At 50.6% G+C, this 12,991-nt stretch overlaps 1 protein-coding gene across 1 annotated transcript in view; it reads right to left on the bottom strand.

The window, feature by feature from the left end:
* The window catches only part of PPP1R37 (protein phosphatase 1 regulatory subunit 37), a 32,073-nt gene extending 19,367 nt beyond the window's left edge, over positions 1 to 12,706 (bottom strand). Inside the window, 7 exon segments of the mRNA XM_061581028.1 lie at positions 11 to 86; positions 88 to 162; positions 903 to 1,022; positions 2,071 to 2,171; positions 4,206 to 4,251; positions 10,158 to 10,255; positions 12,030 to 12,706. Coding sequence (XP_061437012.1) covers positions 11 to 86; positions 88 to 162; positions 903 to 1,022; positions 2,071 to 2,171; positions 4,206 to 4,251; positions 10,158 to 10,255; positions 12,030 to 12,693 — 1,180 coding nt within the window. The 5' untranslated portion in view covers positions 12,694 to 12,706.
* Positions 12,707 to 12,991: the final 285 nt, after the last annotated feature.

The following is a 12,991-nucleotide window of genomic DNA, read 5'->3' as shown; positions in this document are numbered from 1 at the left end:
CCCGACTGACCCAGAAGCAGGAGGGGGCGGCCGGACATGCTGGCGTTCTCCATGTGCAGCACCGCGAGGCTGCTGTGCATGCGCAGCTGCTCGCGCCACAAACGGCAGGGCCTGGTCGGCGACGGGCGAGTTGCGTGCGTCCAGGATCTGCAGGCTGCCCGTCTGGTGAGGTCAGGCAGAAGGAAACAAAGTCGGCAGGACAGCGAGGGGGTGAACACACAGGTGGGGGCAGAGGGGGGGGGGTGATGAGAGGGGGCAAGGAAGGGAGGGGCAGATGATAATGAGCGACATAGAGTAGCGATTGAGAGGGAGTGGGAAGAGGAGGCATGATGACCAAGTGGAAAGATAAGATGAGGGAGAGACACGAGCGGGGTCGCGTGGCATGGGCTGGAGACATTAGGCAAGTAACCATTTGCTCCTCTCACACTCACAGTGACTGATGAATAGTCACGATTCGGGGGTCACAAGTAAAATTTTTTGGGTTTTGTTTTCCACGACGATTGTATCTGGTGTATGCGTGCGTGTGTCTGTGTGTATTGTGGGGAGCGGTAGTGTAGCGGTTAGTATGCTGAGCTCGGAACCCGGCGACCCGAGCTCGATTTCCGCTAATGGCCAACACCAGTGACAATTATCTGAACCAGTCCTTAGCCTCCCCTAGATAGAATCAGCCGCAAATGAGTACCCTGTACGATGTGTAAACATCGTCGCTCGGAAGACAAAGGCGGCCAGGCGTGGTGTTGGCTACCCACCCCCTCGTGTGCCATGCCGGTCTTCATAGGCGCTCGCTAACAGTGCTTGCCCCAATAGTCTGTTAAGGTTATATGGCGGATCTTTGTCTTTGTTTTGGTGCCCTGTGGCTATCTGTGTGCGTGTGTGTGGCGTCTTGTGGGCGAGGGTCTGACCTTCTTCATGAGATTGGCTGCGGCCTGCCACCCACGCACACCGATGTGCTTGTTGAAGGAGATGTTGAGGTGGACGGCCGACTCGTAGTACTCGACCATGTCGAAGAGCGCCGAGGCTCCCTGCGCACGACGGAGGCCCGGGGTGTGGGCCGCAGCGACGGTGAGGACAGAGGCACAGGGTGCGCCATTGCGACACTCGAGCTGCGACGCTCAAACAGGTTTGAATCCGCCAGTACAGCAGCATCGTAATGGCGCAATAACGACACATCTGTGCCGTGACTTATGGTGACGCTAACGAAGCATCACAGCCCAGAACCTTGTCAGGTATAATTATTGGCCACCAAGCAGGCGCTACTGCAGGAGTGGGCCTTACCTGGTTAAATACAAAGTTTAGTTTTCATAGTTTAAGAGTGTGCTCTTAAGCATGGGTAACTAGAAGCCCATAGAACAACACTGTGCCACCTCTCAGGCTCCCATTGGCAGGGTCAGCACACATTAGCCAACACCCGCACACAACGCCAGTGGCTCCCCGAGGCTGCATGGGGCTCGCAACTCATTTAGGATGAAAGAAACAAAGGAGTGATTGACGAGGAAGCGACTGAACAAAGAGGACGAGAGTGACAGGACGAGATAAGCGAGCTTAGGATCACTGATCGACTAAAACTGCTTCACAGTGAAATCGATTTCCCCTTCTCCACTGGCACATCTGAGCCGCCTCAGAGTGAGGGGCCCCCTCACGGTACGGGTGCTATACCATCAACTGTTTGCCAAGACGAGCCAGAAAACAATCTGTGCTACCCTGGCATCGCAACACGTCCGAATCTGGCTCGGGGCCAAGCAGGGCCAGGCTGCGGTGTTAATGACGCGTTTATCACGCGCTACGTCAAGTCGGCACAACTCACAAGCGGCGTCACGGCGTCGCTTAAGCGCTTCTCGACCGGTTCGTCGCACATTACGTCAGCTGCACGGCCCGGGTTCAGCAGTAGAAAAACAACCTGGTGGCATCTTGCGTTATGCCAGCCTCGGTTGGCTAGGTACGGCCCCGGTGCGGCACAGTTGTGCGGTGGAAAAATAATAGGGGGTAAATGAGTCGGTGAGGGAGCAACAAGGAATCCCACCCAAGAAACTTCCATCAGGTTAGAAAATAAATAAATACAAAGACACCCACGTCTTCATCCAGGCTTGTGGACTCAGCGTTGACCTCATTGAACTGCATTCGCTTGAACACCTCCTCCAATGTCTCGCATGTCTTGTAGTCCAGCTTCTCCGCTGCAGGAAGGAGGGACGGGGGAGAGAGGTGAGAGTTAGAAAAGGTGACAATGGGGAAGTGAGAGGGGAGACACAAAAGGAGATAGCTGAAAGAGGGTAGAAGTGAGAGTGGGGAGAGAGAGAAGAGGTGAGAGAAAATAAGAGGGGAGTGGGGAAAGGGTAGAGAGAGAGGAGATGTGGGGAGAGGAGAGAGAAAAAATGTGAGGACGGCGACGGAAGGACATGTGTTTGTGAGGCCAGCCTTGAGAGGAGAAGAGAACGTGCAGAGGGAAGCAGGGGATGTGCAAGGTTGAGGTCACGTTAGCATCATGGAGGGGGCAGTGCTAGCATCTCGTTGGCTGCTTTGGCTTGGATCTGATAAAGGACCGTTGTTAGTGGCTGATGACCTGGTTTGTTAGGGTCGGCAATCGGGGCTCAGTTGAGAAACCGATTGGCTAGTTTTGTGAGGGTCAGGGCTCACACCGGGGTCTGAGTGTGCTATGCCCCCATGATGTGGGCAATTTACTCTCTTCTCTTTTCACCTCTGGCATTTAGCGCCATCACACGCCACACAGAGGGAAACGAATTTCGAGAACAAAGAAATAACTAAATCAATTAAAAATGAAATGCGAGGAGTGCGTTGGCAGCAGTGACTTTACACACACATATACGCACCTGGCTACTGTCACACATACGTGCACAGCCCCGTACGTTCAACCATACTTCATCTCGCTGGTTTAGTGTGGGTTGAGCAAAGAGAAGGTTGGATAGCCCGGATCAGTTCGGAAATTGCTCCGCAACCGACGTTAGCCATTGCTGGGAATCAAACCGAGGTCACCGGGTACGTAAGCGTAGTGCCCTAATGATTGCGCCAATGTTCCACCCCCTTGCCACTTATTTCAAAAAACACAAATAGTTTGTAATTTGCTGCGGCTCATGAAAAAAAACTTCAACTGGAACGCTGCGCACATTAATCCTAATTAAATTCGACTGCTGCACCATCCGCCCTATAAACTACACAAACCTTACGGACGCAAGTTGGCGATTCTGCCAACTTTAAAGTTTAAACAAGCCAACGGGCGCCTACAAGACAATTGACCTTCCTACCAGTTCGCCGTCAGGTGGCCGAGTGGTGGAACAAGCGACTGGCAATCCCAAGGTTGCAAGTTCACATCCTGGTTAGGGGATGACTCCCTTCCTCTGGGGTCGACAGAATGAATACAACGTAGTGGGGACATCAAAAGTGGTTGTCCTATGGATTCTACCCTACTCCCACTCCGCCATAGGAATGTGGAATTTCCACCACTTGTTCTAAGCTTCAAACAGGACATGAGCACAACCTGAATGCTCATTTGAGCAGGAAATCACGTTTACGTATTTATGTTTCTGCTTATTATTATCTATGAGTCTGTATGCCTGTGACTCTGTGTGCATATGCATGCCTACGTGGAAATCTGTCTGTGTGCATGTGTTTATGCAAGTCTAAACATCTGCGTGTTTACATGCGTGTTGAGCATGTGTGGACCTATGCCAGGGTAATTATTTGTATGTCTCTGTTTTGTATTTACGCGAGTTGTAAGAACACAACAACAATAACAAAAGGCAGCGGACAACACAACACCTCAAAACAGCCGAAGATTAAAGTGCCGAAGAAGCCGGAGAGGGATTTCCTCGGAAAATTCCAGCCCAGTTTTGCCAAATGAGCTGGTCCGGGATTTGCGAGCAGCCCTCATCAGGTGAGGTCAGCGCACTTGGCTGGGCTGCTTGGAAAGCTATCAATAATTCACTTAGCTGTGAACGGCACTGTGAGACGTGCACACTCTAAAAAACCTGGGCCGACTCGTCTGATTAATTGGGGTGAACTCACGGCTAATCCCTCGCACCGAGGCACTGGGCAACGCCGCAAGGCTATTGCGGTAAAGGAGGGGGGGGGGGTGCAAAAGAAGAACAAAAAGATGTCGAGGATTCTATTTTAAAAATTACCAAGTTTAAAAGATGTACGTTCATTTTTTGTTAACTCATAAAGAAATGAAGAGAGTTGGCGTTGAACTTTACCCCTGAGATCGAGGCATTCCACTCTTCCGCTGAGCTCAGTGATATCCTGCAACACAGAAAGAAAAAGACCCCCACCCCCCATGAATACGCATCAAACTGTTGGGGCAAGCGCAGTTAGTGAACATCTATGAAGCTCGGCAGGGGGCACGAGGAGGTGACCGGCTGCCTTGTGTCTCCTCAATACTGACATTTACACACCACACCATGTACCCGTTTTAAGGCTCAATTGACCTAGGGGAAGACCAGGACAGGTTCTGATATTCACAACTTATGTGAGCCATGGCTGGAAATGTAACTTATGTTGCCAGGTTCATTGAGCAGCGTGCTAAGCACTTTGCCACTGGTCTACACCTCTTCTTGTTTTATCAGTTGCTGAGCATAGGTCCAAAACGGCCAGCAACAAAGAGCACTACCGAAGGTGTAATCAATGAGTTATTTTGTAAACATGTACACATACATGGCCATGAGCAGACACTTGCCCATACACCCACTCGTCCGTCCAACCCTCGGTTCCTCCATCCATCACTCCATATGTCCATCCGTCAACCCGTCCATCCCACCTTCCCTCCTTCTGTCCTTCTATCTGTCAGTCCCTGTTTCTATCCGTCCATCAGTCCCTCCTATCCATCGCCTCCTCCTCCCACCATCCATCCATCCGTGGGCCTCTGCCTGGCACGGTTGTGGCACCGCGCCGACGTTGGCACGGCGCCATTTACAGTGCAAGCGGCCGCTCGCCAAGCCGGCCTGAGCGAGCGGCACGGGGGCGGCGGCGGCGTGGCGCGCGAGCATCTGCCGGCCGGATTAAACGCCGCACCTCAGCGCCGGCAAAACAAGCAGCGGCGCGGCAGGAGAACGCGATCCCTTTGCCGTGTGCCAGCACGGATCATTATCACCTGCCCAGGTCCGGTTGGAGAATTTTAAATACTGCGAAGACTCGTCGTCCATGTGCCTGCCCCTGGCCCGGGCAAGAGAGTCACGATCCCATTGGCTCTTCTCCTCTATCCGTGGGATTGACGGCCCCCCCCTTCAAATGTAAGAGGAGCTAAATCCCGATGTGACCCAGCTTAGTGGCGCCTCTCTCGCCAGACGCGAGCATGTGTCCGATTTACTGTGCCACTTGATGTTCATCCGAACTCACCTTCCCTACAACCACAACTACAGGACCTGAGTTTTGGGGGCCTCTGAAAATCTGTCAGTGACAAGTGTCACAAAGCAAACGATGGGTACAGGTGCAACTTCATAATCGCTTGCTCCTGCCACTCCTGGCAGAACGGTCTCCACTACAGGGAGCTCTAGACAGCCGCCCCTCAAGGGGATATTTTGACGTCTCGGAAGAGGTTGGAGGACCCACAATTTGCCCCACCAGACACTAGCTGCCAATCAACTACGTCCGGTGTACTCATTTACACGGTTGATCGTTACACCACGGTGGCAGTGGCAGCAGCAGCAACAGTAGCAGCTGCGTACCATTGCAAATAAAAACATCGTTTTATAAAATCGCTCCGTTTCTTATCGGCATCAACGTGGAACGTGGTTAAGTACAAAAAGTTATGGAAAGAAAAAAGGCGCAATAATCATTTCGCTGACAAATATTTGCACTGTACTTAAATACACACTGCGATGCAGTCACTTTACACGACAGCCGCCAAAAACTACAGCGGGACGTGAGACCGCCCCCCCCCCCCCCCACTGGGTAGCCACAGGGGTCGCTCTGTGCTTAAAAAAGACGAGCGCGTGTTTATTAAAATAAACAGTCTAATGACATAGGACGCCGGTGAGGGAATAATCGCACCGACGCACTCGGAACCGGTTACACGAAACAGGCAACGGTTTTGTTTTCAATCAACCCGACACTTCCCTAAAAAGCGACTCAATTAATAAAGCGGTCGTCGCGAGGTTACATCGGTTCGCTTTCCCTAAACGGACCCAAATCATGCCGCTTCGCCCATCGACCAATCAGCCGCCGTCATTTAGCAGGGCAAGGTAACGCCGTGCATTATGGGACACACAACCAATGAGGGGGAGACAAACAGTGCCGATTTAGTTGGGATTTATCATTTCAGTCATAGCCTCGGTCTCATCGACGACAACCTGTGGAGATTGAGTCAAGTCTGAGACTGCTGATATCATGTGGTCATTCTCTTAGTCTATTCGACTAAAGCAGTCACTACATTGAGTCAGACGCTTATTCGTAAAGGCTGGTGTGAGGGGCGTGCCGTTTCTCTCAACCTCAATATCATGAGCTCAGCCAATCGGTGAGCTAAGTAAATATTTTTTGTATACTTTTATAACTAATTACCATGTTTGGTATGCCTCAGTAGACTGCAGTCTCTGCTGACGTTAACAAATTACCTTAGTCTGCATCTTCAGACTTGTTAATTTCGTTTCCACATAGTTGTCTTTGCTTTGGCGATTGTTCTTCGGCATAAACACGTTTGATTATATATTTTCGTCCATTCAGTCATCGTTAACTGATCAAAAAAACCTCTTAATTGAAGAATATTTTCGTCACTAATTTGGCAAACAAACTTATGGTGGTCATTGTCACGTTTTGGGATTTTCATCCAGCCATAGTCATCACCGAATGAAATGAAATAAACACTTTGTTGACGAATATTTTGATCACTTATTTCAATAGGGACATTAATGCTGGGAGGTGCCGTAGCCCCAGTGGAGAGTTCACCGCCCTAGGAGGTGTTGGCAAAATAAATGGAAGCGGCAAGAGCTCTCAGTGTGCAAGGTGGCCGAGTGGCTCAGAGGACAGAATGCCGAACCGGCGCCACTGAGATCATGAGTTCAAATCCAGGCACTAGTCTGTTATTAAACTGGGTTATCACGCGTAGTGAGTTTATCGTCTCAGCCAGGTCACCTATGGCTGCACAGAATAATACATACAATTTCCTTCATCACTGAGAGTTGGTTAATTTCCAGCTTGGAGCATTAAATATCAGTTTGACTGTCATGCGATGAACGTTACTCTCAAATGCAACGGGATAGTGCTCCCATGACTGTGAGGACTAGAAGTCACTTTAAGGGAACTCAGAGGTAGTTCTGTGACATTTGCCTCCGTGGACCTTTGTCCAACATGAAAAGATGCACAATCGGGATAACATTGGGACAATATGAAAAACACAAACCAAAAACAAAATCTCTCGGTTAAATTTACAGGTAGCAGTGGGCAGAGTGGAGGTTCTGTCCCTGGTTACCTGGGGCACCCTTGATGGTTCGGGCTGACATGTACGCCAAAAATGGAATGGTTATTGAAATAACAGCCCGGACATTGGCGCTCACGTATTCACATACACACGGGTAGTGCGGAGTCATTGCTGAAACCCAGGGGGAGATGAAGCCTTCTTTGAAACACTGTCTCTCAAATTAAAAGTGTACCACTTAATGCTGCATCATTGCCAATAGAGATTTATTTAAGCTTGTCCGCTTTTACAATAATGTACACATTATTCCCAGCCAGGCATGTAATGATTTAACGATCAACGTCGATTCTTATACCCACGATTTAAGTATTTAATTGTGTGGATATTGCATCGATTATCTTTGGTGATGAATATGTACACCGTTTTTGTTCCCTATGCTTAAATGGTCAAAACGAAAGAAAAGCAGAACAATCGAGTCAGTCCAGATGGATTAATAGATGGTACACACACTGTTGGCTACATACGGTGCGAAAGAAGTTCATACAGACGAGACGAACAATAAAGATGAGACAAAATCCACAAATGGTGGAAGACATCTTCATTGAGACAAGACCATATCGACAAGAGACAGTACAGACGAAACAGACAGTACAGATGAGACGGGCAGAACAAACGAGCAAGACAGTACACACACAAAAGAGACAGACAATATGGGACAAGGTGTCCAATACAGATATCGTGTACAAGAGCATAAACAAAGCAGACTGCACAGCCACCACAAACAGCAGACTCTACAGACGGTACAAATTAGTCGATAAACAAGAGACTGTACAGACAAGAGAACAATTAAATTTTGAATTGCATTGTGACCTAAAATCATGGAAATTCATCAAAATGTGGGGCGGGAGCAAATCGTTACACATCTCATTCTCGCCGAGTACTTCCGCAGATCTCTATCGGGTCTGGCTAAAAGCAGGGGTGGCTGCGAACCGAAGGCATGTGACAGCGCGCGTCTACGATCACGCGTTGCTGCGCCACGCTCCTACGCAAAAGCTGAAGTTATTGTCATTTATCCGCGCGTTTACGTTCATAACGAGCAGGCCGCCTGGAGCGGCCCAGTTTTTATATCGGTCGCCGTTACGTTTCAAAAACAGGAACAGCTCCCCACCATCCCTCCCACCTCTTCCAGCTGCCGACCTACACACTTGGACTGTTTTCAGATCTTGTTTGCTTTTACAGTCGTGGCGGGGGGGGAAATACCGAACGTGGGCATTTGCCACGGTCATGTTGTGATGGCAAGCCTCTCCGTTAACAACTTGCAACCACGCGAGATTTAAGATGGCACCACTTGGTTAGGCACGATGTCCGACTTAATGGGAGTTTCTCATTATTCACTTTGTGGAGAAACAATAAGTCGGACCCCACGCAGAATAACCCAATTTGAGTTCCTGAAGAAGCTCCCTGCGCATGCAGAGCAAAACATCAGACATTGCGCCAGACAAAGCGCAGCACATCCCCCGATTTCAAATTGAAGAGCTCCGCACGTCACAATCTCAAGAAGCTACGGGAGTAGCAAAACAGGTAACAAAAACACACAAGCACAGACTTTAGACACAAACCAACCCCCTCTGTCACTCTCCGTAACTGCCACTCGTCGTAAACAAACAACACGTCGCCACCGTGCGCCCGTGGGGACGCGAGGAAGATGAAGATGGGCGCGCGCCGCCCGTTACGGGGATTCCTCTGCGGTCACAAGCCACAAGCCGGCACGCGGCACTCCTTTGGTGAGGGGGGGGGGGTATGTGGGTGGGGGGGGGCAGGGCACTAGCGGTAGCGTGCGCGGAATCGGACGAGAAATGCCGACCTCGCGTGACAACTCGCAGGTCGCTGTTACTCGCTGGATGTTTCCTGCCAAATCTCATCTGGGCCGGTCACAAAACAACGGCAGCAACACGCGACTCGGTGGCTTGAGCCGCTCGCCAAGCGAGTCAAAACACACCAGATTAAACCGAGAGATTCATTTGTAGCATGGGGAGGGGGGGCTCTCTCTGTTCCATGACGGGCACCTCTAAAAGCCTGCAGTTCTTACCACGGGAGAGTGAAAAGGGACTCTTCTGTTTCAGTGCTGCTGCCCCCCACAAACCTAAACTCCAAATCTTTAAAACGTTTGAGCGGTCATTCATTTTCTCTATTTTATTGGAAAAACACCGCAAAAATTAATATGCGTTGCACTGTTAGCCACGACGAGAGAAACCACAAATTATTAAAAACTCTGAATGCCTGGCCATTATTGTATTATAACCAAAATAAACCTCATCATTGATATGATAACATTCTTTACAACTGCTAGTTTTCAGCAGACCATATCGAAGCACAATAAATGTACATTTAGTACACGATGTCCCATGTTGGGTCACAGTGGCCATTATGCCAACAGCTGCAACATCAGCAACTTTAACAAACAGCAAACCCATCCTATCAGGCTACTCTTCTCCTGCCAATTAACTGCTGGATGAAGCCTTCTCCATAACATTTCAGTGTCGGTGGTTGTGTGACCATACTTCACCACACTGGTAAATATGAGCTCGTGAAGGGATGGGGGAGCCTGGGACTGGTTCAAACATCACTCGCCACTTTTGTTAGCCATTGCCATAAATTTAACGCAATGTAAATTAACCATTATAAATTAACGGATTACTGTATCATCTCACAACCTCCACAATTCCCACCGGACCGGCTCCTGCCTAACATCTAACCCTAACCTATGCGTTTGATGGTAAGCGGCGATCTCCGGCCGTACCTGCAACTGCTTGATAAGCTTGGGGATGGGTCGCACGTTGAGCTTCAGGCAGGACTCCTTGTAGGCCGTGATGATGACCTCCACAGTAGCGTCCAAAGCTAAAAATATAACACCAAGGAGGGGGGAAGAGGGGCCGGCAACCGTGGCCTCAGAAAATTAACTTCCCCGATCCGCAGCCAACGACACAGAGGCTCCGCAATAATAAGCACTACGTTGCTACTGTTACATTACGTATCTAATTGTCTTATCTCACGTGGCACGCTCACCAGGGTCTCTCATGCAAAACGAATTTGGAAAATAAAAATAAGTTGGTTGTAAATATGAAAGGTTGATATGGAGCTGTGCTCTGCCTAGCGTGCATCTCTGCTGCAGAGCCAGTGGTGGAAATTCCCCATTTCTGTAGCTGTGTCCAGTCTCTCCGTTTGATGACCACTGTTCGCTTGAAGTGAGCGTAATAATAACAATCTGTATCGATATGAAAGATGACGTCAAAACAAGCAATGTTTATACAGAGCCCACATGCAATTCAGCTCACGTAGGCAAGTTTTTTTTTGTCCTAAAGTTGAAACTCGTTTTTTAAGTTCACAACAGGCATGGGATGGCAGGGCTACAGTATCAGACCAGCTGCTCTGTCCCCTAACCCCCGAGCATGACCAGTCAATTAATCGATTAACTCAATCAATCAATTATGTTAATTATTGATGTAGCGTGCCTTCAGGGTGAACTAAAGTACATGTACTCTAAAAAGACAAAAAATTCGAAGTTGATGGGCTGTAAAAAGTTGGTACGATGGAATTTAGGTTGTGATTAAACAGACGTTTTGGGTGGTGGCCCCTTCTCCAGGAGCCCAGTGCATAAAACTCCTGAAGTGTCTTTTTTAACTCAGTGTTCCATCTGAACCAAAGAGAGTTAAGGGCAATCATGTAAGTTGTTTTGTGCAATCGCACACGGAGACGCCCGCATCATAGTGGCAAGTGAAGTTACAGCACCGTCTCATTTCCTTGTCCAGGTACCATGTGGTGAGGTTTGAGTAAGGTCAACAGCGGCCCCAGCTCTAACCCTGATCCTGACAGTGCGACAAATCCCTAATTTGGCGACAACAGATTTGTAACACCAACTGTGAACTTGACGGTAACAATAACACACCGAGTGGGTGACACTTTCCATAACCCTGACCCAAACCCTAGCTCGGACCCAAACCCTAGCCCTGACCTTGACCCTAACCCCAACCCACACCATAACCCTGACTCTAGCCCGATTATTGCCCTCTAATTATTATTACCCAGCTTCCACGACTGTAACGATATTGCTTCCTACTCTGGCCAAGTCAATATTAATCCCCGATCTCACATTCACCTACCCCTCACCACCTTACCCTCATCCACTTCAGTCATGGCACTCACTCGCCATTACCACCTTGACCACACTTCGCCCATCTCCACTATATATTACTTACCCTCACCTATCTTAACCACCCTCACCTATCTTAACCACCCTCACCCACCTTATTCTCGCTCACCTCACGACCATCACTCATGACAATGACCCTTTGCACTCACCTACCCTCACCACCACCTCAATCACCCTGGGCTCTCTTCCAAACTCACGCCTGCACCCAGGTTGCTCATCCATGGTATTCACCCACCTCACACACTCATCCACCTCTCCTACTCTCACTATTTACCACTCATTTTACACGACCCATGGCACTCATGCACCTTCAGCCAGAACACCCACCACACAAGTATTCATGACACTATCCCACCTCAACACAAAACTCGCCCATCTCATCCACTCTCCCATCATGGGACTCGGGCATTATCACCACCAATCTCGCCACCACCCTCAACCGCTGATCACCACCTCACCCACCGTGCCTCCACGGGTCCCTGGGCTCCACAGCTCCCGACACGATGTCTCCGTCCTCCGGGAAAGAGACCCTCTTGGCGGGGAGCGCGGGCCTGGACGAGCCCTGGGGGTCCGCAACCCCGGCCGCCTCGGGGGTCTCCGTCTGCGTCTCCTTGCTGCTGTGCGTGGCCGCGGCCTCCTCCTCAACCACCACCTCCTCAATCATCTCAACCACCACCTCCTCGCTGTGTCCTTCAACGTAGCCGACGTCGTCTTGCTCATTATTGCCGTCGTTGTCTTCGTTGTTGCCGTCACCTCGACTGTTGTTGTTGTAGTTGTTGTCTACGGGGTTGTTGTTTTCGTGGTTGTTGTTGTCGGCGCCTTCGCCTCCTCGGGCCCCCCGTCCTCGCCTAGCTGGCCCTGCCGGCCTCGCGGCGCCGCCCGCCGGCTCGGCCAACAAGGCCGCATCGAGGCCCAACTCGGGCCCGTCCTCGGCACCGGCCATGGCTTCTTCTTCTTCACCGGCGCGGGGGCATCGGGGGTGGTGAGGAGGTGCTCGGAGCCACGACGCGGTGAGGGAAGACGAGGTGAAGAAACGAGGTGAAAGGGGGAGAGGAGCTCGCAAACACGGGATGCGGCCACGGCGGCCACAGCCGTCAAATATCCCCCCGACACGCGCGGTGCGCATGCGCGACACCCGGTTCCTGGGCACGCGCAGTGGAGGGATGAGGGGTTTGTTTACGGGGGGGGCGGGGGGGCGGGGGGATTGCCCCGCCCCTTGAAATTCAACGTGTCCCCGCCCCTTGAGGTTAGCCCCTCCCCTTAGGTGAAAGGTGACCCCGCGCATTGCAGGTAAGGCAATCAAGTGGCCCCTCCCTTGCAAGTGGGGGGGGGGGGGGGGGGGGTAGCCCCGCCCCTTCGGGGGATGAGCCCATGCCTTTAAGTGAAAATTGAACCAAATAACTAAACACGTTCGTCAATAACAA

Source organism: Lethenteron reissneri, chromosome 8 (genome assembly GCF_015708825.2).
Source record: "Lethenteron reissneri isolate LAM-NWPU_2019-01 chromosome 8, ASM1570882v1, whole genome shotgun sequence".
NCBI lineage: Eukaryota > Metazoa > Chordata > Hyperoartia > Petromyzontiformes > Petromyzontidae > Lethenteron > Lethenteron reissneri.
This window is presented reverse-complemented; position numbering and strand designations above follow the sequence as displayed.